This window comes from Calonectris borealis, chromosome 1 (assembly GCF_964195595.1).
Source record: "Calonectris borealis chromosome 1, bCalBor7.hap1.2, whole genome shotgun sequence".
Classification (NCBI taxonomy): Eukaryota; Metazoa; Chordata; class Aves; order Procellariiformes; family Procellariidae; genus Calonectris; species Calonectris borealis.
In genome coordinates this window covers 93,394,485-93,419,160 of record NC_134312.1, presented here as the reverse complement: position 1 = coordinate 93,419,160, position 24,676 = coordinate 93,394,485, and the positions used below count along the sequence as shown (strand labels likewise).

General features: G+C 42.1%; 1 protein-coding gene across 1 annotated transcript; it reads right to left on the bottom strand.

Annotated features, from left to right (window-relative positions):
- Window positions 1-2,404: 2,404 nt before the first annotated feature.
- CCDC80 (coiled-coil domain containing 80) lies at window positions 2,405-22,898 on the bottom strand. Its single transcript, XM_075167303.1, has 8 exons — window positions 22,262-22,898; window positions 19,978-21,884; window positions 15,865-16,021; window positions 12,348-12,484; window positions 11,562-11,710; window positions 8,217-8,320; window positions 6,512-6,592; window positions 2,405-3,824 (listed from the first exon to the last, which is right to left on the bottom strand). The coding sequence occupies exons 2-8, from the start codon at window positions 21,871-21,873 to the stop codon at window positions 3,478-3,480; spliced, it is 2,871 nt and encodes a 956-aa protein (XP_075023404.1). The 5' UTR covers window positions 21,874-21,884; window positions 22,262-22,898; the 3' UTR covers window positions 2,405-3,477.
- Between the last annotated feature and the right edge of the window lie 1,778 nt (window positions 22,899-24,676).

Below are 24,676 nucleotides of genomic sequence, written 5' to 3'. Positions count from 1 at the left end.
GTAAAGTAACCTGTAAGTATAACTATGCAATTCTGTGCAGCTGTACTATCCATGGCAATAGTCGAATTTAGTGTGTACGTGAAATTTGTTAGAGAAAGTGACTGTAAACGATTGTCAGCTGGAGAGCAGCCCTGGTTAGCAAGGGTGAGCTATTCTATAGAGTTACACGTTTCAAATAGATCATGTGAATCCCACTTGATTAAGTATTTCCACGGTATGGTTGTTGATCTACTCCATGTTGGAAAGCTTACTATTTTTCTCCTCAAATGACAACAGGGAAATTTATGAGGAGATTTTTCAAGAGCAGCATTAGTTTGGCATATAGTCTTCAATGAATACATTGGGCAGAGAGCTCTTTCTAAGCTGTGATTTAGAGCCCAGATTCCCAAACGTTTGAACTTAATTGCTGCTGAGGATGTTATGTTCCTCCCTCCAGGTTTGAGGAAATAGTTCACAAAACCTCCCAGGAAGAGAGATGTGTTCATCTTTCTATTGTTTATAACAAGCCAATTAAAGCAGTATCTATTTTGGTTAATTTCAGCTATTTTGTGAATGTAGCCACCGAGCCGTGGTGCTTGAAAGACAGCCTGTGGATGAAAACAGCCATCTTGGAGCTGAATCAAATCCCATAAATATGTATAAGAAAAAAGTTTTTCCTTATCATGTGAAATCTTCCCACTGAGGGCTGTAGAAATAGGATCTTAATCTCAATAAGTCTGTCCTCAGAGTGATGCTGCAGGGACAGATCCAGTGCTTTGGATTTGATTTGTGTTTTGCAAAATGAAGTCTTAATTTTGAGTATTAAAGCTCCCTAATGCTTATAGTCTTCAAGATAACTATATGTTGTTGTTGAAAGGATTTTTTGGCTTGCTTTTCCTTCAGGCTTTGCTTTTAGTTTTCCAAAGAGAGAGATAGGTTGCAAAATTAGGATTTTAAATCATTGCTAAGAGTTTCTGGTAATTTTGAGCCAGTTTGTAATGAAGGCAGGAATCAGCGCCAGAATGTAGAATAATACTGAGTCTTCCTCAAATTCTAAGAATATTTGAATGTGTAGTTTTGATTAAGAGCCCATCCCAACCTCCCTTATAAGAGGACAACTTGTTTGGAGTTGTCTTTTTCATGCAACTCCCACAGGATGCCAAGGCTGGGTTTGGTACTTGCACAACTTCACTTTGAATTCTGGAGCGGGGAGGGGGGGAAGGCAATTTGCATCAGGTGTTGCCCTCTCTTTTGTAAGTTAACTGTCTCCTCCTCCTGCTCAGCACGAGACATTTAGTTTCCATGATTTGTAATGCGAATTAAAAGGGCTTTCATTTGAAGACTTTACATGAAAAACAAGATTACAGAAAAGTTGATATGAACACCTGAAAGAAAACACCCCAAAGGTGTTTCTCTTTTTGTCTACAGGAGGTGGCTGTTAGACATCTGGTATAGTTTCCTCTGCTTTTGCTTTAGGCAAAGAAAGTTAGGCAGCTGACCTTAATACACCGATGCAACAAGCACTTGTTTTCTAAAACTGAGCTATGGGACCTCCCATTTTCTTCTAGAAACCTTTCAGTTCTGGGATTCTTGCTTATAGCTCCTCTTTGGTTTTTTGAATTTCTCTGTCCCCTGCTTTCAGCTGTGGAAGTGCTGTAGTTAATGAGAGCTTGGAAGCTCTCTGCAGGGAGCAGTCCTCTCAAAATAGTTCTGTCAAATGCCTACCTTCCCCCACTTAGGTCCAGTCACCTGAGGGAGGTAATCTGGGACCTGTACCCTGTGATGACTAGACCTTGTGGCCTGCCCCAGCGGCTGACCAGGTTTGTAAAGCTAAGGAAGAACTGGCCAGGCCCTGTGACCTCTCCACATCTGTCTGACATTCAGAAGGGCAAGCAAGGTCTGACCTTTTGTGACTAAGCTTCTAAAGAAAGCATCTGGTTTTGGGTGAACTTGTTGCTTTACCCAGTTCTGTTTTCGTCTGCCCAAAAAAAAAAAAAACCAACAACAATCGGGAAAATGCTAAAACTCAAACTGTGGGGCATGCTTTGGCCAGCTTAGAGCTGTAGCTTCTCCCTATTCCTGCACTACTGCTGTGATGGCAAAACCTAGTAAGAGCACCCTGTTGCATGAATCTATATATGGCATGTGCACCCATGTCACAGATTATAAAAAGAAAGATGACTGGTCAGGCATGCCTTCAACATTAGAAGTGACCACTGTGCCACTATGAAGGCTTTCATGATGCCTTCACTTCAGGATATTTCTGAATCTTTCTGCGGGGTCTTTAATGTTTAGAAATTTAACCCAAATGGTGTTGAAAGCATGGCAGTTCCTGCCACTGCTTTCAGTAGGAGTAGGGTGATGCAACAGATCCAATGCCCAAAGACACCAATGAGAAGGGAGAAGAAAACCATTTCAGAAAGTGTGGCAGAAATAGAGCTGGTTTAGTAGCAGATCAAATTATTCCCAAATAGTTTTATAAACATTCAGTCTAGAGTTTTTTTTTTCATGGGGGAGGGTATGAGAAGAAGAGGTAGAAGGAAATCTGAAATTTAGAGCAATAGTTTAATTAAAAACATTATTATAGAGAGTTACAACTCATTTAAAATATATGTGAATGAGAATTTTTTCCTTTTTTTCTGGTTAAAATAATGCTTTTCAGTTTTCTGTATTTCAGACAATGCTAACTATGATTGGTGTTTCCACTTAGCTCTCATTAACTTGGATTTAACTATTAGGTGGGCAGGACCTAAGAGAATGGGGACCCCAATTAAAAGAATAAATGGCTGTGCAGCAAGCTTTGTAGTTAAGAACTTTACATTGTATTGTATTGGAACAAATCCTGCCATAGCCATAAATTCTTATTTTCATTGATAAAGTCAGCTAATTACAATGTTAATGCACTGTAGAAGGGATGCTGTCTTTTTTTAGACAAGATACTTCAAAAGGATTTTATTATTATTATTGTTGTTGTTATTATTAAAGAGCCTGCCCCATGCTTCTTTCTTAAATTTTCGTTTTCTGGGTAAGTCCTGAAGTGTGATTCTTTGCTTGTCTTCATGAGCACAATGCAATCCCACTTTCCAATAAATATACTTTTTTTTTTCTCCTTAGAAAAAATACTAAAAAGAGCATTGCAATATTTGTCAGACAGTGTGTGTCCTGCCCTACAGTAGTGTCCATAGACTGGGACTGTGGGGTTTTTTTTGTTTGATTTTAATACAAACAGCACCTGCTGATGCCCTTTGTTTATAAAGGTTTAAAAATATAAAGGAGTCTTTATTGTTTAAAGCTTCAATACTACTGGTTTGAATTGCTTCACTGTAAAGGCTTCTGCATTTTTGAGAAGGCAAATGATCAAAGTCCCTTGATTGAACAGTGGAAGAATGAGGCATGGGTATCTAGGTGGCCTGGAAAGACTTTCTGCAACTGGCCACCTATTGCTTGGATAGCTATTAGAAGACAGACACGGGGCAGTTGGAGGCTAAGTTGCTCTTTTCAGTATGGATATCCATGGTGGTAACTTCCATGGTGACGGTAGTCATCTTGGTAACCTTCCTGGTATCCCTGGTGATAGCTATGGTAACCATACCCACCATACTCATCATCTGGGCACTGCATGCCGAGCGATTGCTGAATTGTCATTTCCTGTCGCCGAAGCTGCATGGAATCAATCAGATCATACACAATCGCCATAGACCACATTGGAGAAGGATACCAGGATTTGACGTTTCCATCTTTCCCAACTAGAAGCATGGAGAAATATTCTGGGCTAATTTGGAAATAATTTCGAATGTCTTTCACCAAATTAGCTGGGATATCTTCGCGGTCTACAGTAGAGCTTCCTAGAAAGTGATCACATAAAAACAGCATTGATATTTTGTTTAGGCAATGATGATGGTTTGTAGGTAAGTGAGTTAGGAACATGAGATAGGATACAGCCCGATAGTTGGCAATGTAAGATTCTTGTCGTTTACAAGTTCAGGATTTCCTGGTTCCGAGATGAAACTGCTCCACTATAGACTAAAGATGTATTTTTAACAGTTTTGTTAGGTTTTGTAAACTTGCACTTTTTTGGCTCCTATGCACCTTGGGTCACTGGTTCACATAATGCGGAAGGCATATGTGAAAAACAGTCACAGTGAAAGAAATCACTGGAATTGAAGTGCGATAGCGTGAAGAATTGCAGGATGAATTCGCTTGGTCATTAATAGCAGTATAGAGCCTCACTCTTGAACTGTCATGATATGCAAGATATGGGATGTGGTAGATGTCATGTCCACTTTAAAATATATGTTCTAGTGTAAATCTGGTGAACTCCAGGCTTGTAAGTGTGAAGTCTGTGCTGGATAAACAAATAGAAAGTATAAGTATAAGTCAACTAGGATCAGTGGACACCTATATATATAATACACACACACAGAGACATATACATAGTTGGCTTGGCAACAGGACTCTTACAAAGTGGCATCCTGCCTTACAAACTTGTTGAGGTTCTCTGAAGGAGGTCAGCAAGCAGGTGGCTAAGGGTGGTCTGACTGGTACAGGCTATGTGGATTTCTAGAAGGCTTCAAAAGGAACTTTGGTAGCTTGGTTGAAAGGCAGAAACAAGGTGGGAGCGGATGATGGGTTCCTAGAGCAGAGGGAGGTCACCAGTGAAGTCTCACGGTTGTTTGTGCTGGGACTGGTGCTGTTCAATGTATTTGTAAATGATGCACGTAAGGTATGAGCATGGAGGTGAGGAATTGTACTGAGGATGTGGAGATACTCAGAGTTGTAAGGGCGGGGGATGATTGTGAAGCATTGCAGAAGGCTCTTGTAAGGCTGTGTGACTGGTCAATAAAATGATGGAAGAAATTCTATTCAAATTGAAAATTTTGCTAACTCCACATAAGAAATGGTGAAGTCTGACCATTACCACTTGGCAGTGAGATCTTAGGGCTATGAAAGAGAGTTTCATGAAAGGCTAGTTCAGTGCTCACTAATGGTCAAAAGCTGAAACAGATGCTATAAACCATGAGGAAAATAATAAAAACCAAAACAGAGTATTATTATGCCACTATGGAAACCTGTTGTTTGTGTGCATCTTGAAGACTGCATGCAATTCTGGTTCTCTCCTCTCAAAAAAATATGGTAGAACTGGGAAAAAAGTCAGAAAGACAACAAGGCTGATCACAGATTTGGAATAAACTCTGTATGAGAAATGACCAAGTAAAGACTGCAGTCTGTAAAATAAATGGGTTGGGGGAGGTCTACAGGATTGTGAATGTCACTGCAGAAATGGATAGGGATTAAATGTTTACCTTTTGTCCCTACAAAAGAGATAAGGGGTATCAAACAAAGCTATAAGGGCTATGTTCAGCACAAATAAAAGGTCCCTTGCAGATCTGTAGAGGTTCTCACAGGAGGCCACGTGCTAGAAGTTAATGTGAATTCAAAGGGAGTTTAGACAAGTAAATTGAAAAGAGGTCTGTCAATCTTAACAAATAGGAACTATAACCAAGGTCATGAAGTCCTTCAATGAAAAGTAAGTGAAGGCTGCAAGGCCGTTGATGGAAGAAGTATGACATCTGCTTTCTCTGTTCATATTCTTTCTTAGGCATGGACTTATGTCTATATGTGGTAGAAGGACTAATATGCTTTCATATACAGAGCTGTAGAAACAGCAATGGGATAAGTAAGCTCCTTCCCATCTTTGTCCCTCCACTGATGGAGGCAGTTATTGGGATTAGGTAGTAGAGGAACCTGCAGCATTTGAAACGTACCCTGACAGTGAGGTCTCCTAAGAATAGCTACCTGAATAGCCTGCTGGGATGAAGTGGAATACTTAAAGGGGGCTTATAAGAAAGATGGAGACAGACTTTCTACCAGGGTCCATAGAGACAGGACAAAGCGTAATGGTTTTAAACCAGAAGAGGGTAGATTTAGATTGGATGTAAGAAAGAGTTTTTTTAGGGTGAGGGTGGTGAGACACTGGAACAGGTTGCACAGGGAAGTTGTGGATGCCCCGTCACTGGAAGTGTTCAAGGTCAGGTTGGATGGGACTTTGAGCAACCTGATCTAGTGAAAGATGTCCCTGCCCATGGCATGATCTTTAAAAGGTGCTTTCCAGCCCAAACCATTCTATGAAGATGAATGAGGGACCCATGTAAGAGAAGCTGCTGGTTCTATGTTCTATTAGCCCTGCAAACTCGTGAGCATGTAAAAGGCACAGACATCCCTTTGTCTTTGACAGCAAGGAAGGCAGAGGGGTGTACTTGGGACTGTATGTTTAGGTGGGAGATAAAGATGTGAGATGACTTCCAGATGATATTTGGGCTTTTCTGTCCTGAAGAAGCTATATAATGTTTAGTATAGGAACACCAAGAAAACTTATGGTTTGCTTTTGTGTCTTCTTGTTTCTTAAAAGAAACAAAACAAAAGAGAAAAAGAGTCATACCCATCCCTCTAAAGAAATTACAGCAAAGAAACACTCAGCACTATGTGATGCCCTTTATGGATAGTACTGAAGAAACTTGAAACAGTCACTTACCATTAATTGGATACAACTCTAAAACACCACCAATATCTTCTCCAAGTCCTAGCAATTTGAGGATAGTTATATGGCGCAGACCTGTGGAGGAAATGGAAGAGGTTTTGGGTCAGACCAGTTCTTTTTGCTCGTTCTCGGGCAGATTTCAGTTTAATTGGCCAGGTCTGTGCATGCTAAATTAGGGGCCAGTCTCAGCAGCCCTCTAGGAAGAAGAGTTTCTGATTTCTCTGGAGTCTCTGCCACTCAAATCACCTGTCCCAAACATGGCAATAAACTAGTGTGTCAAATAAATGTGATATCAGTTGCATAAAAGCTGTTGCTAGTGTCCCAAGGACAACAGCATTTGGTGTGGTTCTGTAGCATAGGGATACAAGCATCAAGCACACCAGTAAATTACAGAGGCCATTCCCCAAATTCAGAATGTCTGTGCACTGTTTTGTTCACTAGTAAAGCTCTTACTTGTCATACACACAGCAACAAAGTATTTAGAGTCAATATAACCTATCACTCCAAAACTCCAAATGATTGTGGGGAATGGCTTAGGACAGGCATTCACTCCTTTCCTTTGTTCTGGGCAGAGGCTTGGACTGTTGCCTCTGCTTTGAAGAAAGACCTTAGGGGCTGTAGAAACTCTTCATGTAACATGAGTCTGTACGACGTACAGACAAAATCTTTGATGTAACTGTTTTTACAACTTGGAGTAAGATACTTGGAAACATATAACTTAGTTAAAACACCCATTGAGGACAAATGCTTTAGGAACTCACTTCCAAGTTGTCTCTAACAAAGAGTGGAGAGAATTAACTGTTTGGGTTACATCCCATTCTTCAGAAAGCATTTTACAGTGGTCCATGTCACCGTTTACTTTGGTAGTTGCCAAATGAGATGATGCTGACTCTCTGAATGAAAGTCAGGTGGTTATGAATAAACAGACAGTGTAGCAGTGATACTGTGCAGATCTCCAAGCATAATTGAAATGTAATGAAATACTGGCTTTTGAGTGGGACCTGTTTCATTCTGTTGTAGGAGTCAAGTCTAGGCCCTGTGTGGTACTTGCATTGCTAGGAACGTAAGTTAAAGAGTATGTCTCTCAGGGCTTCATAATGGAAAGATAGAAGAGTGTTTCTGGGTCTTGCTCTTAATTGCCTCATGGAGGAGCCCATGTCTCTCCACTGACTATGTAGTTAGATCTTAAGTGCCTAGTTAGGGGGCTGGGAGGGTCCTTATTGGGTTAAAGTGGCTTCTATTAATATTTTTATGGGTTTTGGCAATGAAGCAGGAAGGAAAAGAAAAAAAGCTGATGTCCATGCATCTCCTTGATACCTGGCCCAGTTCTGAGCTGGGTATAAGAGGATCTGCCCTTCTCAAAGGATTGTACTTACATCATTAATTTCTGCAGTAAGAAAAAGAAAATACTATTGATCTCCTGAAGTACAAGCCCGAAGAGAAGCTTCGGAGTGCTAACCTTTTCTGCCTCACACAAATGATTCCAGGGAACACTCTGTTTAGCTGTCTTAGCTGTCAGGGTGTGCTGTATTACCTGCTTAGCACAATATTTTCCATTTGTATTTGGAGTAGCTACGGCAAACTTTTCAGTTGTCAGGCAACTCAGACTGTCTAGGTTCAGACTTGAGCAAAGGAATCCATCACATCACCAGGAAGGATGTGGTTTTGGGGAGCAAGAGTATGATTTCTTTTGACTCACCAAAATTGCAGGCTTGTCCACTAAGAGCAGCAAGCTGCTGGGAATAAGCCCAGTCCTCATCACTGGGAGCAGAGATCACCACCAGCCGCCTTCTCCATCGGAACCTGGAAAGAGAAGAGAGTGTGACAGGGCACGGTCATGACACATGACTCAAGTCCTCTCAGCATTTTTGTTTCCTGTAGGCTGAGGTATGTCATACCTCTCACAGCTTCTAAGTAACAGCTGGATGGGAGATCTTCCCAGTTCTATCCATCACCGAGAGAGGATAAAGCCTGTTTTGAATTTTACAACTCCAAAACTCTCAAAGAGACATCTGCAGTTTCGCTGCTTCACCAAACAAACACTGCAAAGCTTATGATCTTTGCTCAAAGCCCCCTTCAGTAGTTATAACAATGCTGAGAAGTGTATATTCAAGGGAAAGAAAGATTCCTGTAGAATTCCTCACTAGACATTTAGCTTTTACGTCATTCACCACTGCTGGAACTGCACAGTTATTTTGCAGTCCAAGGGCTGTCTGAGAGTTAGGGTGTATCTTCATTTCATTCATAACTCATACTTCTGTGTAAATAGTCACTGACCTCTTTTTCTTCTATACCACACTTGCTCAAAATACCTTTAACGTGGCTTAAATCTGAGCTTGTTTGTATGTGGTGTGGCTGTGTGAGCCTGTAGCTATATAAGGCATGCATGGGGCAATAAGGTAAATCTTTGATTTTTCTTTAAGATGGCATGCCCCATCTAACCAAACTTTTGCACAAGGAGCACCTTCCTTTGTCCTCTCAAAGAAAGGCAATGCCATAAGGACACCTGAAACCTTTAAAAATTCTAACTATAGGGGGTTTTAATACTCTCCAAACAACCCCTTTTTTGAACAAAGGTACTTCTCCGTTAAACCTAAATAAATCAGATTTAAAGGAATTTGCAAAGCTGCAGGGATATTTTTATAGCAGGAAACAATCTTTTAAATGGATGCAGATGTTACTCTATTACAATAATAGCCTGCCTTTCTGCAGCACCGTGTGAAGATCTCAAAATAAAGGCTAATGTAGTGGGTCAATTCTGGTCCACTTGAGAGAGGCAGAAAATATGGTGGGACTTGCTCAAAGTCACAGCAGAAGTTGCTGAAAGAACAGGGATTGATGATGTCTTTGTTTTGTTGACCAACTGTTACTGCGTGTATTTTTAGAATTAGAAAAGTAAATCCTTGAAAAGCAAACCTCCCCAGTTTTAATCTTGCCCAGGAGGAACAGCAAAGAGACATGGGCGTATGTATACAAGTATGTGAACAGCAATGAGAAGCATTAAGAATCACATATGTGACGTGAAGGAAAGGGGGGAAATTTCGTGCTGTTATTCTGAAAATGGAGAAAAAATAATCTTTGTGATATTTTGTATAGCAAAGCACCTGGCTACCTATAAACAATGACTGAGAATGTAAACATTGGATCGTATTTTGTCTAGGGCATAAATCAGAATGGAATCTTATCTGTGAGCTGCTTTAAGATACTTTAATTCCTTTCTGTTTTTTTTGAGTATCTCCTTTGGAGATGCACAGAGCTGAAAAGGGTTGAAAGCCACTCAAGGTGTTTATCCCCCTGCCCAGGTAATTCCTATACCTGGTGTGCTTGTCTGAGGCTACATCTTCGTGAGAAATTAACTCAGTTGGTCCTTCACAGCTGTTAGTTCCCCATCACTAATGTACAGATTTATGCCTTATTTCTGACATCAGAAGCCACAGGCCAATACTCCTGTCCTCACAAATCTTCCAGACCCTTCCCTGTGTGCATTCTTTCTTCCTCTTGTACCTATTTTGCATGCCCTTCTCGTTTGTGAGCCCAGAGAGCAGCACAGCCAGTGTCTTGGTGTTACAGGGGGACTCCCCCACACAAACTCAAGGTTCTTCTCCTGATACATGTGGCTTTTAAGCATTACTCAAGCCAGCTCTGGCTCTCGTGGTCTTTCATGCCAGCCAAGCTTGTTAAGAACAATATTTGCATTATTATAACTGACCTCCCCAATGAGCAACACCAGGGACATGATGCTGGGACTCTTGTTCAGCTGGAAAGATAATCTTGGACAAAACTGGAATGAGTCTTGCTGGGAATCTGACCAGTAACGTGGCTAGTGAAGTCCACCTGATACTTAAAGCCTGATGCTTGTTTCACAGACAACAAATGCATTCTGTGCAGTGGCAGTTCTGTTTATAGATGCAACATTCTGCATTTTGCCTGCTTGTTTTTCTAATGTGTGTTTATTACTAGGGCTGTTCGTGAGCAAAGAAGGATTTGGGGCCTGTCACTTTCCAGCATACAAGCTCGCTCTTGTGTTGGTCAGCTGTTTCTAAACTGTGGTTCTTCTTGGTGGTCTTGAGGATGAATCACTGAGACCTAAACAGGAGGTGGTGAGGTGCGTGGGGTGGATCTTGTTAAAGGTTCTCTTTCTGTTGAAGTGGCCATCGAATTTTAAAATGTTTATGAACCAATAACTACTCATTTACCTGTTGCTCCTTTCCCCCTCAAGTCATAATCCATCACACCGCCTCAGTTATTTTTATAGCCATGTAGCATTAACAGTGTATTCCCATGGATTCTGACAGTAGGTGAGGAAGATACAGTAGTAACAGGTAAAGCCTAGAGTGATGGGGTAGCCCTTATTTCGTGTAAATTATCCTGTAACAGAGAGGGTTATAGCTGCACAGCTCTTCTGTGAATTCGAATTCCCACAGTCCAGACATGTTTATTGCCTGGAATTTAGGTCTCGCAGGTAGAGCAGTAACATGGCATATAGAAATTGCATAAATAAAACTGTCTTGCTGCAGAAGGCCTGTCAAACATTTTGCAAGAGACATCTGCGAGACCTTTAATAATATGCATGACTAATACTGGCAAAGACCAACTGTTATCTCAAGCAGGATAAGAAGGAAGTTACAGAGAATTAATTACTGATTCAAGCTACATGGACGGGATTAGAATGGGATTAATGAGATTGTGATTGTTGATGATTGAAACACATAAACACTGTGCTTCATACATTCAAAACACTGAGCTAACATCTGTGAATTAATCCTTATTTGCTCTTCTAATGCAAATCAATGTTGTTATCTTACTGAGGTACAGAAAGATAGTGTCCAAAGAATGTGCAGTCAGTCAGGAAACACAACATGCATCCTGACTTACAGTGCTCTGTACAAGACTGCATGCAGCTATGGCTACATCTCTGTATTTGCTTAACACTGTAAATACTGAGAAATCTATATTAAAAAATCACATAAATAGTTGGATGGGTATTTTTCCCGTAAGACAACAATTATTAGAACTAGCAGTAGATAAGAACAGAAGGTAATACCTGGATAAGAAGCTCTCAAGGGATTGCTTCTTATCTTCTTTGCAGACAATGCCCTCTTTTTTCTGTCTTTCCATGTCTTTAATTCGTGACTGGAAGGTGTCGATCAAATCAAACACGGACTTCATTGCTATGGGTACTTCATAGTATTGCTGTTAAGAAAAAAGAACAGATGGATAAAAGGATGCACATATTAGCAGTCTTTCTGCATGTATCACAGCACTGTAGGATATATAGAGATCCAAGTATTCCTATTTACACATGGGTAACAAGGCCTAAAACAGATTAGAAACCATGGAAAATATTACTGGTTTTGCAGTCAGACTGATATTTGGAAGTGGCATATTTTCAGTGTTTGCCCAATGTGATAAGGCCAGGCCATTGCAGGCAACAAATTGTCATTATATTCTTTTGTAAGGCCATTCAACTAGAGCATTGTCCATATGCAATGTGCCGTCATCCCATGGAGCGGCCAAACTGTGTGTTTTAGAATGCCAGGTACTACATTAAAACCCCTGCCAGTGATGGGTCCTGTTCCTATAGTGTCAGCTCACCATTCCAGCAGAAACCCACCATCCCCCAAATCCCCTAACTACAGTAAATTAAGATAGCTACCTAATGCCTGAAAAATTCTCTTACTGTCCTTTTTCTTATTCTCCAACAATGACCAAGTCCTGCATCAGTCTCTTATGTGCCTCACATGCAAGCCTGTAGTGTAATTTCCTAAAATTTTTCAATTTTTTTCATATTTTTCCAAGGCCTTTTCTTTCAAAAAGTCGAAACCCTCACCTTGACCTTCATGTCAGTGTCCGTCAGCACCATGAAGAAGTCATTGTAGGTCATCCCATACTCTTTCCTCAACTCACTGATGAGCTGCTGGTCCACAAGATCTTCATCCTCTATCACTTTCATGGGCTTTTCATTATCTTCATGTGAGACAAAGGAGAAATAAAAATAGTCATGGAATCATGCAGCACTCTGCCTTTTATTTCACCTTGAAAGAAGGGGGGAAATCAATTTCCCAGAAGCCTTCTTCCTGCTGCATAGGCAAGATATTAAAAAACATCAGTATGGCACTATGGCTTTTAACTGTCCAATTTTCAATCCCAGTATTTTTTGAAAATCAGTCTATTTTAGGGCACATGCACTTCAGTATTCAACTGTTCTACTTGCTTTTGAAAAATCTTGGTTGCCTTCTCTTTCCTGGAAAGATCTTCTAGATTTTTTCAATATGCTTATACATGTATATGCATGTACTAATAATTTCACCAGCTCCTGAAATGCAGTCACTTCTGGAATAGAAAATAGAAACTGTTCGACAATTTAGGATAGGAGTTGGAAAGCACCATACCCAAATGAAACTGCATAGAGAATTTGGGTCACTAAAATATAGCTAGAACAGCTTGAGGTTGGCCAGGACACTAGAGTTAACCTTTCCAGTCTTAAAAAATTACATGAGAGGTTTAGTGACTACAAGAAACCAGACACTGTTTAATGTGTCTTGAATACTGCAGTTCTGGCTCTTTAGCTCCCTCTATAAACCCTGCTGTGGCATTCCTTCTCCATCTGCTTGTTGATGTTCATTTCCCATTCTGGTACCCTGACAGGAAAAAACTTATTTTTGAGAATGATTTGCACCTACGCACTGCTCTACCCTAAGAAAACATTCAGAAACACTTGAGGAGAAAAAGACCTCTGAAGGCGTAGATTTGAAGGATGTACAAGACAAGCCTGTGGAGGTACTGAGGTTCCTTACTTCCCCTGGGACCGGGGTGTGTGAGGGCCAAGTCTTGAAAGCCTCCCTGTCATCAGCTCAGCCTCAGCCGTAGCATCCCGCACAGCACTATGCAACTGCAACAGTGCTGGAACAGGCCTCCGTATGCAGCTGTGGGCCTGGAAAGCTAAAGACAGGCTAAATCACACAGAAAGTGAAATGTCACCTGGGCACCAATAAGCTCTCTGCAAACATTACTTGCTTATGCCCTATGACACCACTATGAATATAAATATTCATATCCTCACTTAGAAATCCCAGCCACGGCTTAAGTGACCTGCCTGAAGTCAAACAGAGATGCGACAGCTGATCAAGAGCTAGAATCCAGAGGTACAACTTTCCAGTCCCCTGCTCCACAAGGGGAGTTGAGCAGACAGCAACAGAAATTATTTGATTCATTATACAATAAGGCATTTTAAATAATTTTCTAAACATCTGTAGTCTTTTAAGGAGCATACTGATCTGATTCAAATTTTGCAGTAGGTCAAACGAAATTTCTGAATTAAAATTTTGGGAAGAAGTCTGAATCAGAACCTGACCTTTCGGTTTCACACCTTGGACCCGCTTCTTACAGAAAAAAACCCAAACCAGCAAATGTTAAAATTTGGTTATACTAATCAAGCTATAGACGTAATTTATATGGTTTTACATGTACCTCAGTTGAAAGTTTTGTAAAGAATTATAGGCAATGTTGTAAATTTCCCATTGGATGGGTTGCTGGATGTGCTAATTGGTTGTTCACTTTGTAAACCATACGTAAATCATGCATCAATGCTTCATAAGTGAGATTTACATGTTACTAACGGCAAGCATGACCGCTCCACATTTGTCAAGGAGGTGCACAAATGGACAGTCTGGCAGGATTTGTGACTCTCTGTCATTCAGGGAGAGAAGGCTCCTGGTCCTCCGCTAGGTCCTCTGCCTCTGAGAGTAGTAGAGGCACAGCTGGAAATCAGACATAAATCTGTGATCTTCTGGCCTGTTGTATGCCAGACCTGAAATACTCTGGAGCTGCTGTGGTCCTGAGCTTTCTGTTCCATCACACATCTCTTTTCAAGGTCTGGTAAAACCAGATGAACTTGCAGAGGAAAGATGCGGTGGACTTGTAAGCAAAACTAGCAGCTTTTATACTATTTCTTTGCCTTCGTCCAGTGAAGCATTCACAGTGGTGTTAACCTTCAGATGCAGACAGCAATGAGATTGTTCATATGATTCAAGAGGCACCTAAGCTTAAGTGCTTTGCTGAACTGGGACCTGAAGTCTTTGTCCAAACCCTACTGTTATGAAAGGAAAGGTTCTCACTGGCTTTGGTGGGTGCTTCCACAGGACCTGAACACTGACACAGTTGTTTCAAAGCTGCCTAAGAGAGATGGGTGCCCAGTGTCACCCATCTATATGGGAACTCTGTATGTAAAGAAGGTGGTAATAAATATGGCTGAATGAGCTACTTTTCAAGTCCTTCATAGTCTGATTTATAGTGCCTCTGGCTTCAGCAGGGTGAACCTCTTTACAATAGCCAGCAATAAGCAGTCACTCTGATGGGTATCTTGCTTTATGGGTAAAGAGAGGCGATAGGACTTCAAATTGTAAACCTTTTAATATCAGGTATGCTGGTGCAAATTTGTAATGTTGTCCATACCTAGAGGCTATGGTTGAAATCTTGTAAATTAATATCTGTCTACCAGTACAGAGGGGAAAAAGCGCCTGGACCTCCCCTTACAGTGGAGAATACTCATTTTGTGAACACATCAAAATCAGCTTTTAAGCCTAGGAAAGCTGATCCTGGGAAGGAAAGGAACTCGCAGCAAGGGGTCTAACTAACATGCTTCTGTCTGTCCTGGGTCTAGCCAGTCTGTGCCCCTGAAAAATGAAGCTTTTTCCATGACCTTGTGAGGAGTGCAAAGGCATGAGAAAATGTTATATGGCAGAGCGTGGAGATAATGATGTTGAACTTCAAAATAGGATTAACTTGGGCCAAGTTTTGAATATAATCTCAAACAGTTTTCTTCAGCATTTCCTGCCCTCAGTCTCCTCTCCTTCATGACAACAGACAGTTTCTTTAAGCAGTGTTTAAATTGTGCTAGCCAGTATCTAGCCACCCATGGCTGATGTCCTGCAAAAACCAAGGGCGGGGGGGCATTGTATTAGGGCAGCCATTCGGTTAGATAGTGAGGTTGGTATTTGAGATATTGGTAGAGCTGAGCCTAATTTCCTCTTTCTGTCCCATGCCCTCATCACATTTTTCTGCCTTTTCACTGTTTCACTGTTTTACTGGCTTTAAGAATTCCCACAAAGAAACCTGAAGGTGCTCAAGTTACAGTACTGGAAGCCTAAACATGGAAAATACCAGAGACACTTATGTAAATAAAAAAGGGGTGTAGTTGGCATGGAAGGAGGAGGAATGGGTTCGAAAGTGCAATTGGACCACAACAAATGATCTTGCTCAGATCCTGACCCAAGCTGGGGAGATTTCTCCCTTTGCTCTCTGTATTGTGCCCACGAGATGGAAAGAAATTATTAAAAAAAAAGAACCTAGCTGGAAGTGGTCAATTTTCATGCTGCTGTTGTTCATGGTGCCAAAAATTGTAATGACTGAGATTTTCCTCGTTGCCATCTTGCAGAAGCTTTCCAGATATTCGTCTCGCTGCTGTACGTACATGGTGTTGTCCGCCTTGGGGGTCGTGATCAGCTGGTTGGTGGCAGAGACAAAAGAGCTTGTTTAGTATAAGGAATGAAGCAGATGAGTATTTTACTGAAGGAGAACTAGTCACTGTCTGCAAACTGGGCTTTCTTTTCCATAGAGCTGTTGACAGCTCTGTAGCCTTATTTTATTTATTCGTGGTTGGAATGTACCTTTAGGCCCAGGCCTGACCCAAAGATGTTCAACCAGCTACAGGAAAACCTCAGGAAGCACGGCCAGCTGGTGGCACCAGCTCCTCCGCTGCCTCTCCACGGTGCTGATAGAAGAAATGGCACTGGATTTTACAGAAAACCATGTATTGTCCTATTATCCCTTGCCCTGCCAGTCTCTCCAGGTCTCCCTCACAGCCTTCATCTGCCATGAATCTAGGATTCCCCCTACTCATTCTTAGTGGGAACACTGGGAACGTGGCAGCTGCTCTGGCTTCACCCTCCCAGTCCAGGCAGGACTCCCGGTGGCTGTTTTGACTGTCAAGGGATGAGTATAGCTAGGGCTACATGAATACTTATGCAACTGATGGCCATATAAGACGACCTTGAAGACTTCCTAAGGCCACTGTGACCTCATCTGAAAATTGCTGATTTAGTTTTCGTTTGTTCTAAGCCACTTTGATGCCTTATGGGACTTATATTTGCTGAGAAGGCATGGCTATGGGGAAGAGCAGGAGGAGGAAAAATTACAACAACAAAAGTATAAAAATCTCTACAGTTTATAGTACTTATTTCAAAGCCTCCTAACAATTGCAAAGATTTAACTTTTACAAAGTTTAAAGCACACAACTTAGATCCTTCATCAGTGACTGAGATGCAAATATTCCAGGGAAGGTGTGTGTGTTACAACATGCAGTGGTCCTATGCAGCAGTTTCCAGCAGAAGGTGGAGGGGAATGCCACAGCTCTAGCAATGTAATCATTCTAACTGGCAGCAGTGAACTGCAATCAAGCACCTGCCACCAATCCCCCAAACACAAAGGGAGTTGGAATCTGGATCCAAATTATATGGTTTAACGTCATAAATAATCACCAGAATCCTTCAATTGTAAGCTTATGCTTTAGTCTGTAGCAGGTGCAATCATCTTGTAGCTACCTTCTTAAGTCTGTAGGGCCTGAAGGCTAATTTTTATGATATAGTCCTTATAAATACAGTTCATCAATGTACTGAAATGTAAAAGGCATTTCTGGGCTTATAAGATCTGACTCTCTTTTAAGCAAAGGCCCCCTGGCATGACTACAGCGTTGGGACATGAAGGTGAATGAGAGTCTGACACAAAGAGGATTTGATTTCTGGACCATAACATGTAACATGCTTTTAAATTGCATGGAAATGCTTCAAATGAAAAAAGGATCATGGAAAGGATTTGAGGACTGAAATCAAAACCAGACCATTGGTTTGTATTGTCCTCCTACTTTTGGACGTTGTAAGCAGGAACACACAGTCAAATCTGAATTTGATCTACTTCATCAAACCTTGTAGAACAAAGCAGGTAACATTGAAGAGGCAAAGCAAACTTCAAATCAAAGCTTTGTGCTAGGACTGTTTTAACCCAGGCAGTATATACACTGTATCTATCTGCATTTGCATGCACATGTGTGTATGTGCATGTGCATGTGCATATATATGCATGTAGGTATAAATGGAGTGTTATATACAAACTGTCAGTCTGCATTTCATCACCACAGAGAAATAAACAAAAAACCCAAACTCACTGAGCCTAGACTTCTCAACATTAGTAAGACTGCAATAAAAACCCCACTACAGAGAGGTGGGGCTGAAGGACTCAAAACCCATACATTATTTCAGTTTCTGCAGCTGGGTCCTATATTTGTCATTAATTGAACTTAACCCAGAATAGACTCCAAAATTCTGGATGTTTGAAATTCACACTGAAATCTGAATCTGAAATCCTTAATGATGTGTAGGACTTAAAAACCCATGTCTCTCGCAAAAGACTTTTGGGAGAGGACTGAAGCAATGTCCTTGGGAGCCAGTCTGTTAAAGAGACTGAAAGACAAAAGTATAGCAAAGCAGTGGGGAATAACTCAGGTAGAGCCACTTCTGTGGCAGTGTGGGCAAATTCTCTAGAGAGGGAGTTTGAAGACTCATGAATGGCAGAGTTCATCTAGCTGGAAGGACGGACTGACCCTAAGGGAGCTGAAGAGTTTGATAGGAAGGGATGCAAATAGGCATGTGTGTGGATTCAAAGAAGCTTGAGAAGTTGTTTGTTTTCCACACGTGCCATGTGTGGCAAAGAGGTAGTAGAGTTCAGCCACTGCTTTTACTAATGACCAAATCAAACCTATTCTCCAAGAAACTTCAGAGCACGTAGGCTGAGGATGGTATTAGATACTGGAAAAGCGAAATGCAGTGTGGCATAATCATTTGTCTTCAGTGAGTTTTGGCCTGACAGCCTGAGATTGTGCAACACTTTTCTTGGAGATCCAGCCTAGTATCAGAAGGTTCAAATTTCAGACCGGCCTTTAGGTTGCCAGGACTGTGTTGGTGTAATGAATTAGCAGCCTGACATCTGTGAGCTCTGCTTTTGGCTCTTTTTTCAAATTTGTTTTTATTTGTCCTGATGCTGCACATATTTTGGAAGCCACAACATTGAGATATATGACCGAGTTTCAAAGATCCCAAACTTCTGTGCAGTTTCTCTCTCTGAGCTTTTGATTTGGTTAAATATTAGTTAACAAGTAATTAATAGGCATTATTTGCAAAATTCAATCACGTTCAAGATTTTCAACTGTATGGCTCTTTTCCATTTCCATCATGTTGGGGAATGCAAGTCTGCTAGCTCTGCACAGCCCCTACAGCTGGAAGAACGGGGAGGGGGAGAAGGCGGCTGGCTTCTGCTCAGGTCTGTGAATCATCAGCAGAACGATTAATTAAATTCCAATGGCTGAGATCTTAGTTTGGCATATTAGCTATTTGTATTGGAATATGGGGCATGAAAGTCAAAGCTATGTTTGTGACACTGACTATTGGACAATAACTGTGAAACAGACCAGCTTGCAATGGAATAATTGCCAGAAACCAGCTCCCACAATAATATTTTTAAAGAACTGTTTTTCGAAGTGTACCTTTCAGGGTATGTGCTGTCTGCCAGAAAAAACATTTGTACTACAGCTAAAACTGTTTCCTGTCCCAGGTGAAGTGTTTTTTTAGATAAGTAGTTGGAAAAACATACACCACTATTAAACCCTGGGACAAGTAAGTCCAGACCATGCTGAGTTTCTCAGACTTGAAAACTTACCGTAGTGTTATAGTTTAATAAAAACAGCAGGGGAAAAAACCAAAACAAAATAAAGTTTGCACAGGATCTCTGAAGATGTCTAGGAGATTTGAATGCCAAATTCCCATCAGAAAGAATAGCAAATGTAACAATCCTACCTCAGGGCATCTGTTCATACGTCTTTGTGCATATCCTCAGTCAGACACGACACGCACTAGTACTGCCAAGCCACCTGGCTTGCTTCCAGTTTTAGGACACCAGCACCAATACAAAACAGGTGTGCCAGCTGGCAGGACATGCTGAGCATCGAAATGTGGCAACATTGGCAAGTACCCCAAAGCGATGAACGGATGTAATCCACACTGGAACTTCGTTTTATTGATCATAACTGTACAGATCCTGACACCTACATATCCACTGAAAACAAAATAATCTGATGGCTATATGGTGACTCATGGAAGTGACTGGGAAGAGGTTTTAGCCTAATTCCTGGCTGACTGATGTTCATACTGCATGTAAGATTTCCAACATGAGGCTGCGAAACCTTCCCTGGTGGAAATGATCGTTTGGGTCTAGAAATTTTTACCTCTTAAACAAAAGCACCAAAAAAGAATAATACAAAACCAGCATAAACTTTCTGTTTCACGTATTCCTACTAAGAGGGAGATATGACTTCATTTATGTAATAAGATTCACATGAATGAGTTACTTACAATGAGCCGCCTTTTGCCTTCAAAATATTCCAGGAGGTCGGTCACTGATTTCCTGGGAGGCTGTAGGAAAGGCTTCTTGTTGGGCTTGGGGAAATCCTCATTCTCAGTCCTGCTCCCCTTCTTGTTCTTCTTGCTACGGTCTTTGTCCTGCTTGCTCTTTTTCTCAGCTTTATCCTTCTTAGACTGCTTCTCACTCTTCTGCAGCTTGTCAGGTCTGGTCTTCTTCTTCTTCTTCTCAGGTTTATCCATTCGCTCATGCTTCTTTGATTCTTTTCCTTTCTTTGGGGGAGTATTTCCTGCTGCGATCTCTTCCTCTAAATGGGAACTAGCAGGCTTGCTCAAGTCATATTTATCTTCATATTCATTGCTCAGTATCTTTTCTTGGGCCTTCTTTTTTGGTGGTTTAGTCTTAGTTGGTTTGTGTTGCCCTGGTGTGACATTCAGGTCCCTATGGTTATAGTCCTTCCTGTCTGTTCGATTATCTTTAAATCTACCCACATTTGCCTTTGTGTAGTGTACCGAGGGAGCTGTTGGGACTTCTGTGAAACTGTCATAGCGGGCAGCTTTGCTTGGTTTCCGTGTGGCCGCCAGGTGTTTCTCCGGGTGGCCGCGTAGCCGGTCCCTGCGGTTTGCCTTCCATACAGGAGAGTTGAAATCCTCAGAGGCTGTGACTCGTAACGTGGTGGCGTCGGGGGCTACTGGCAGCCTGTGGTACTCTGTGGTGGAATGCGACTTTGTGGTCCAGGTCCGCTGCGTGGCGGGGAGGGGTGTAGTTGTTGTCGTAGACCGGCTTGCTGTTGTCACTGCGCGGGTGGTGGCATGGGTAGTTGTGGTGGTGGGAGGGAGGGTAGTGGTCCTTACTGTTGGCAGAGGAGAGGCCACCGTGGTTGTCATTGGTTTCCTCACTGTTTTGGTCCTTGTTGGCTGATTGTTGCTCCTCCTGGGCTCCTCCTTCCTTGCTGACACCTGGACATGTCCACCAGCAGGGGTAGGCTGGGTGCTGCCCCCATTATTGCCTTCCTCAACCACTTGTCCCTCCACCCCAGCTGCTTTGCAAGTCTGGATGAAGCCCTTCTGCCTCATCTTCTCAATTTTTCTGATGGGGCTCTGATCAATAACTTCGTACATGGCCTCTAGCCTGACTGGATAAGGATACCTTTCCTCCACCTGCAGAGTTTTCTTCAGCAGCACCATGCCAAATTTCCCCTTCTCCAGTTTCAGAAAGCTCATGAGCTTAGGTATGAGGGCAGGATCCAGTGGCTGCTCCAGGATTTTTCCTTCATTGGTTATCCTTCTGACTTTTCCCCCTTCTTCCCCTTCTTCATGGAATAACACAATCTGCTGGATGTGCCTCTCAGCCAATTCGCAGTAAACATCGTTTTTCAGCAGGCTCATCATGAGCCGGTAGTAGCCCTCAGAGGCATGGGGGGCAGAAATGACCCACACCCGATTTTTCCCAGCAAAGCTCGCCAGGACGTTGGGAGAACTTGACCCTGAAGGGAAACGTACCACTCGTGACTGTGGGGCAAAGGATATCCCTTCGTCCTTAATCATCTCAGACTTGGAGTTTTTGGCTGCAGCTGTGAGTCTCTGTACCCGTCTCGTTCTGGTCCCCATGCCCCTGGCCTGGGAACGCGCTTCCCTTTGCAGGAGATTGGCAGGTGCCTTTGGAGGTGCTGAAGAATCCCTCTTGGTGACGGGGTGTTGGGGATTCGGGCTTGAATTCCTCAGAGATGCTCCAGACCTTCTCAGGAGGCTGCTTGGAGCCCTGTAAGCCAGGAGCACTTTCCTAACTCCATGGCTCCCTTTCTCCACTAGCCTCCCCGTCTTCTCAGAACCGCACACTAGCCACGCTGCCCACATCAGGGCTAAGCTGAGAGCTGGCCTCCAGTTCATTGTGCAGTCCGCTTGCAGGGAGGAGGAGAAAGAGAAAAAGTTAGATGTTAACAGTATGATGATATCTTGTGCAAGTGATAAAAAAAGCAGAGCACAGGCTGGCTAGTTTTTGTGATTTAAAAGTGCTGATTGCACTTCAATCCTGCCTGGTGGCTTTGTACAGTTTACAGTTATTTTTGGAAAAGCACAAAACGGATCATTTTATGCAAAAATGAGATCATCCGTCTGTAACATGACTCTGTCTATCCAAAAGGACACTGTGATCTGCATCCTTCTCTCTCTCTCTCTCTCTCTCTCTCTCACGCTTTCACATACACACAAGCAAACACGCACAGAGAAAAGGTCCGGTACGTATAGCAGAAAGCCAAGAATTTGACTTTAGACTTACACTCTCAGGGAAGTTCCCCTTCCAGCAACGAGGTTTCACGTCTTTTTCCTTTAAAAGGAGACCAATGCCATGCAGCTTTGCTGCTGCCCAGTGATTTATCTTTACACAGCCCAACAGGTCCCAGAGCCTGTCCGTCTCTCCGTGTATCTTTTAACTTTCTTTCTTCTTCACCTTCTTGACAAGTGGGATGAGGTTAGCGGAAATTTCCTTTGAGATCTCTGCTTCTCCATTTACCTGCAGGTCTAGCTTTTTGCTCTACCAGTTACCCGCACAGGCAGAGATTTCATTTAAGAAAAGTCTCCCGCTTTTAAACTTCCCAAGCCTCCTTCCCACTTCTTTCTTCCTCAGTCCCGTTTAGCTCCTTTGTTTCCAGAGAGGAAAGCACCAGCATTAATATATTTTCCAGGCTGAAGAAAAACACAGGAATGTGATGCTGAAAAAAAAGGACGCTTCCCTTTCCCCTTTCTCCACACTTCGACAAAAGCAAATTGTAAAAGACTCGTCTTTCCTTCTTTTTCCCTTCTTGTCTGGCCACGGTCCCAGAAATGTCAGGATAACCCCAGCCCTGCTCCAAACCAGCCTCAGACAACGGTGGCCACTGGAAATGGGGGAAACTTCACTCAGGATTTAACAACTCAGCAGAACCCGCCTCCTCCCCACTCCGACACAGGGAGGGAGGAGGAGGAGGAAGGCTCTGGGGGCTGAAACACTGCACAGCATCACAGAGCACTTCAGAGAGGGTGACTCCAGCCTTAACTCTTTCCTTCACACGTTCCAGCTCCCTGGCGCTCCCCAACCTCGGCTTTCTCTTTCCTCCCATTAAACAGACACCGTCTGGATGAAAAATAGTCGTGTGATAAGTGCGTTTCCCCATCGGTGTTGATAACAGCTCTGGTCTTTAGGAGTTATTGTTTTTTAACCCCATTATTTCTGCCTCCTGTTCCCCTTTTCCTTGTTTGTTTGCTTTCTGGGAGTTCTCCAGTGAAATCCAATTTCTCTTCACTTTCCAACCAACTTCTCTTTCAGGTCCTCATGTATGTTAGTACAGTCTTTTCTGCAAACGTCATATGGGCATGGCTGTTTGTTAATTTGTAGTTTTTAAAGAGATCCGGATGATTACTTTATTATTGTATTAAAATTAGAGCCGCATGTATTTCCCATGAATGTGCGCTAGCAGTAAAAAAAAAAAGAGAGAAATACCTGAAGAGGCAAAAACACCTAAAGCGACATGGGTGAAGACAGGGTCACATCCTTTGCTCTCCCTTCACGGTGTAAACGACACCATTCCATTGAGCTGACGCAGACTGGCACAGCTACGCTGCCAGCACCTGGTCTTTAGCCGATTCACACTGGCTTCAGTGTGTCATGCACCTTCAGTGTAAAACACCACTTAATTGTAGCTGATGGGTAATACCTAAAAACATCCAAGGCCTTAATACTACTTTTACTGTTTTCCAAGATTTCACATATTTACAGAGATGCTGTTACATTTCTGTGATAACATACTGGATTTGACAAGTTATCTTGGGGTGGGGGGAGCTGTACCTTCTACTTCTCTTGAAATTAATGTTTCAAGGATAAAAAACTTCCTTTTCTTTCTCTCTTTCCTTATTTGCTTCATTTTTACTATAAGTTGTTCCGTGCACTGATAAACATTAGTAGTGGTTTTGCTAATATGTGTCCACAGTTTGCATTCTGTGGCCAGTGGTTTGCCCTGAAGTGGGTGTGCTCACATCAACATGAGTGCAAAAATGCACAGCCCCTCCCAGAATATCATATCCTACATCAGCTGGGAAGTAATAGCATTGTACCTCTCACAAGGAGCACAAAACTGGAGCTCTGTGGAGCAGGGGTAGGTAACATTTTCCACTTAAATCAGTGGCAGGTCTGCTGGTTTATTAATGTTGACAAGGAAAAAAAGTCTCTAAACATTAAACTTTTCAATGTGACCTTTTAAAGAAAATATAATTCAAAATGATGTTTTCATTTAAATGTTTCCTCCAGTTTCATTACAAAGATTCAAAAAAGAAGTGACCCTACAAAGCTGAAGCCAAGTATTTAATTTGGGGTAAATTAATTTTTTTAAAAAAACTAAATTACCTCAATTTTCTTGTTGTTGGTGATAGTTCGAAACGACACAGAAGCAAAACATCATTTATCTGCATAGGTCTAATGAAGCCAAGAAAAACACACTTAGTACATGACAACAAAGGAAAGAAACAGATTTCCTTATTATCTCTGCTGTCTCTCCTATGCCACTATAGATACACTGAAGAATTTTTGTGCTCTCCCAACCTAATTAAAAAAGTAGCATGCTACAGAATCTGTCTTAAATGTATGAAAGGCTGGCAGATCAGTGAAGATGATAGATCGTAAGGCAGCTGTAGGCAGAGACTAGCACACAACAAGATGTGG

Coding starts and splice junctions, on each gene's coding strand:
- CCDC80 (XM_075167303.1), bottom strand. CDS start 21,873: ATGAACTGGAGGCCAGCTCTCAGCTTAGCCCTGATGTGGGCAGCGTGG. Junction 12,485..15,864: donor AATTGACCACTTCCAGCTAG/GTTCTTTTTTTT, acceptor TCTCACATGAAG/ATAATGAAAAGCCCATGAAA. Junction 6,593..8,216: donor TGGACAAGCCTGCAATTTTG/GTGAGTCAAAAG, acceptor TTTCCTCCACAG/GTCTGCGCCATATAACTATC.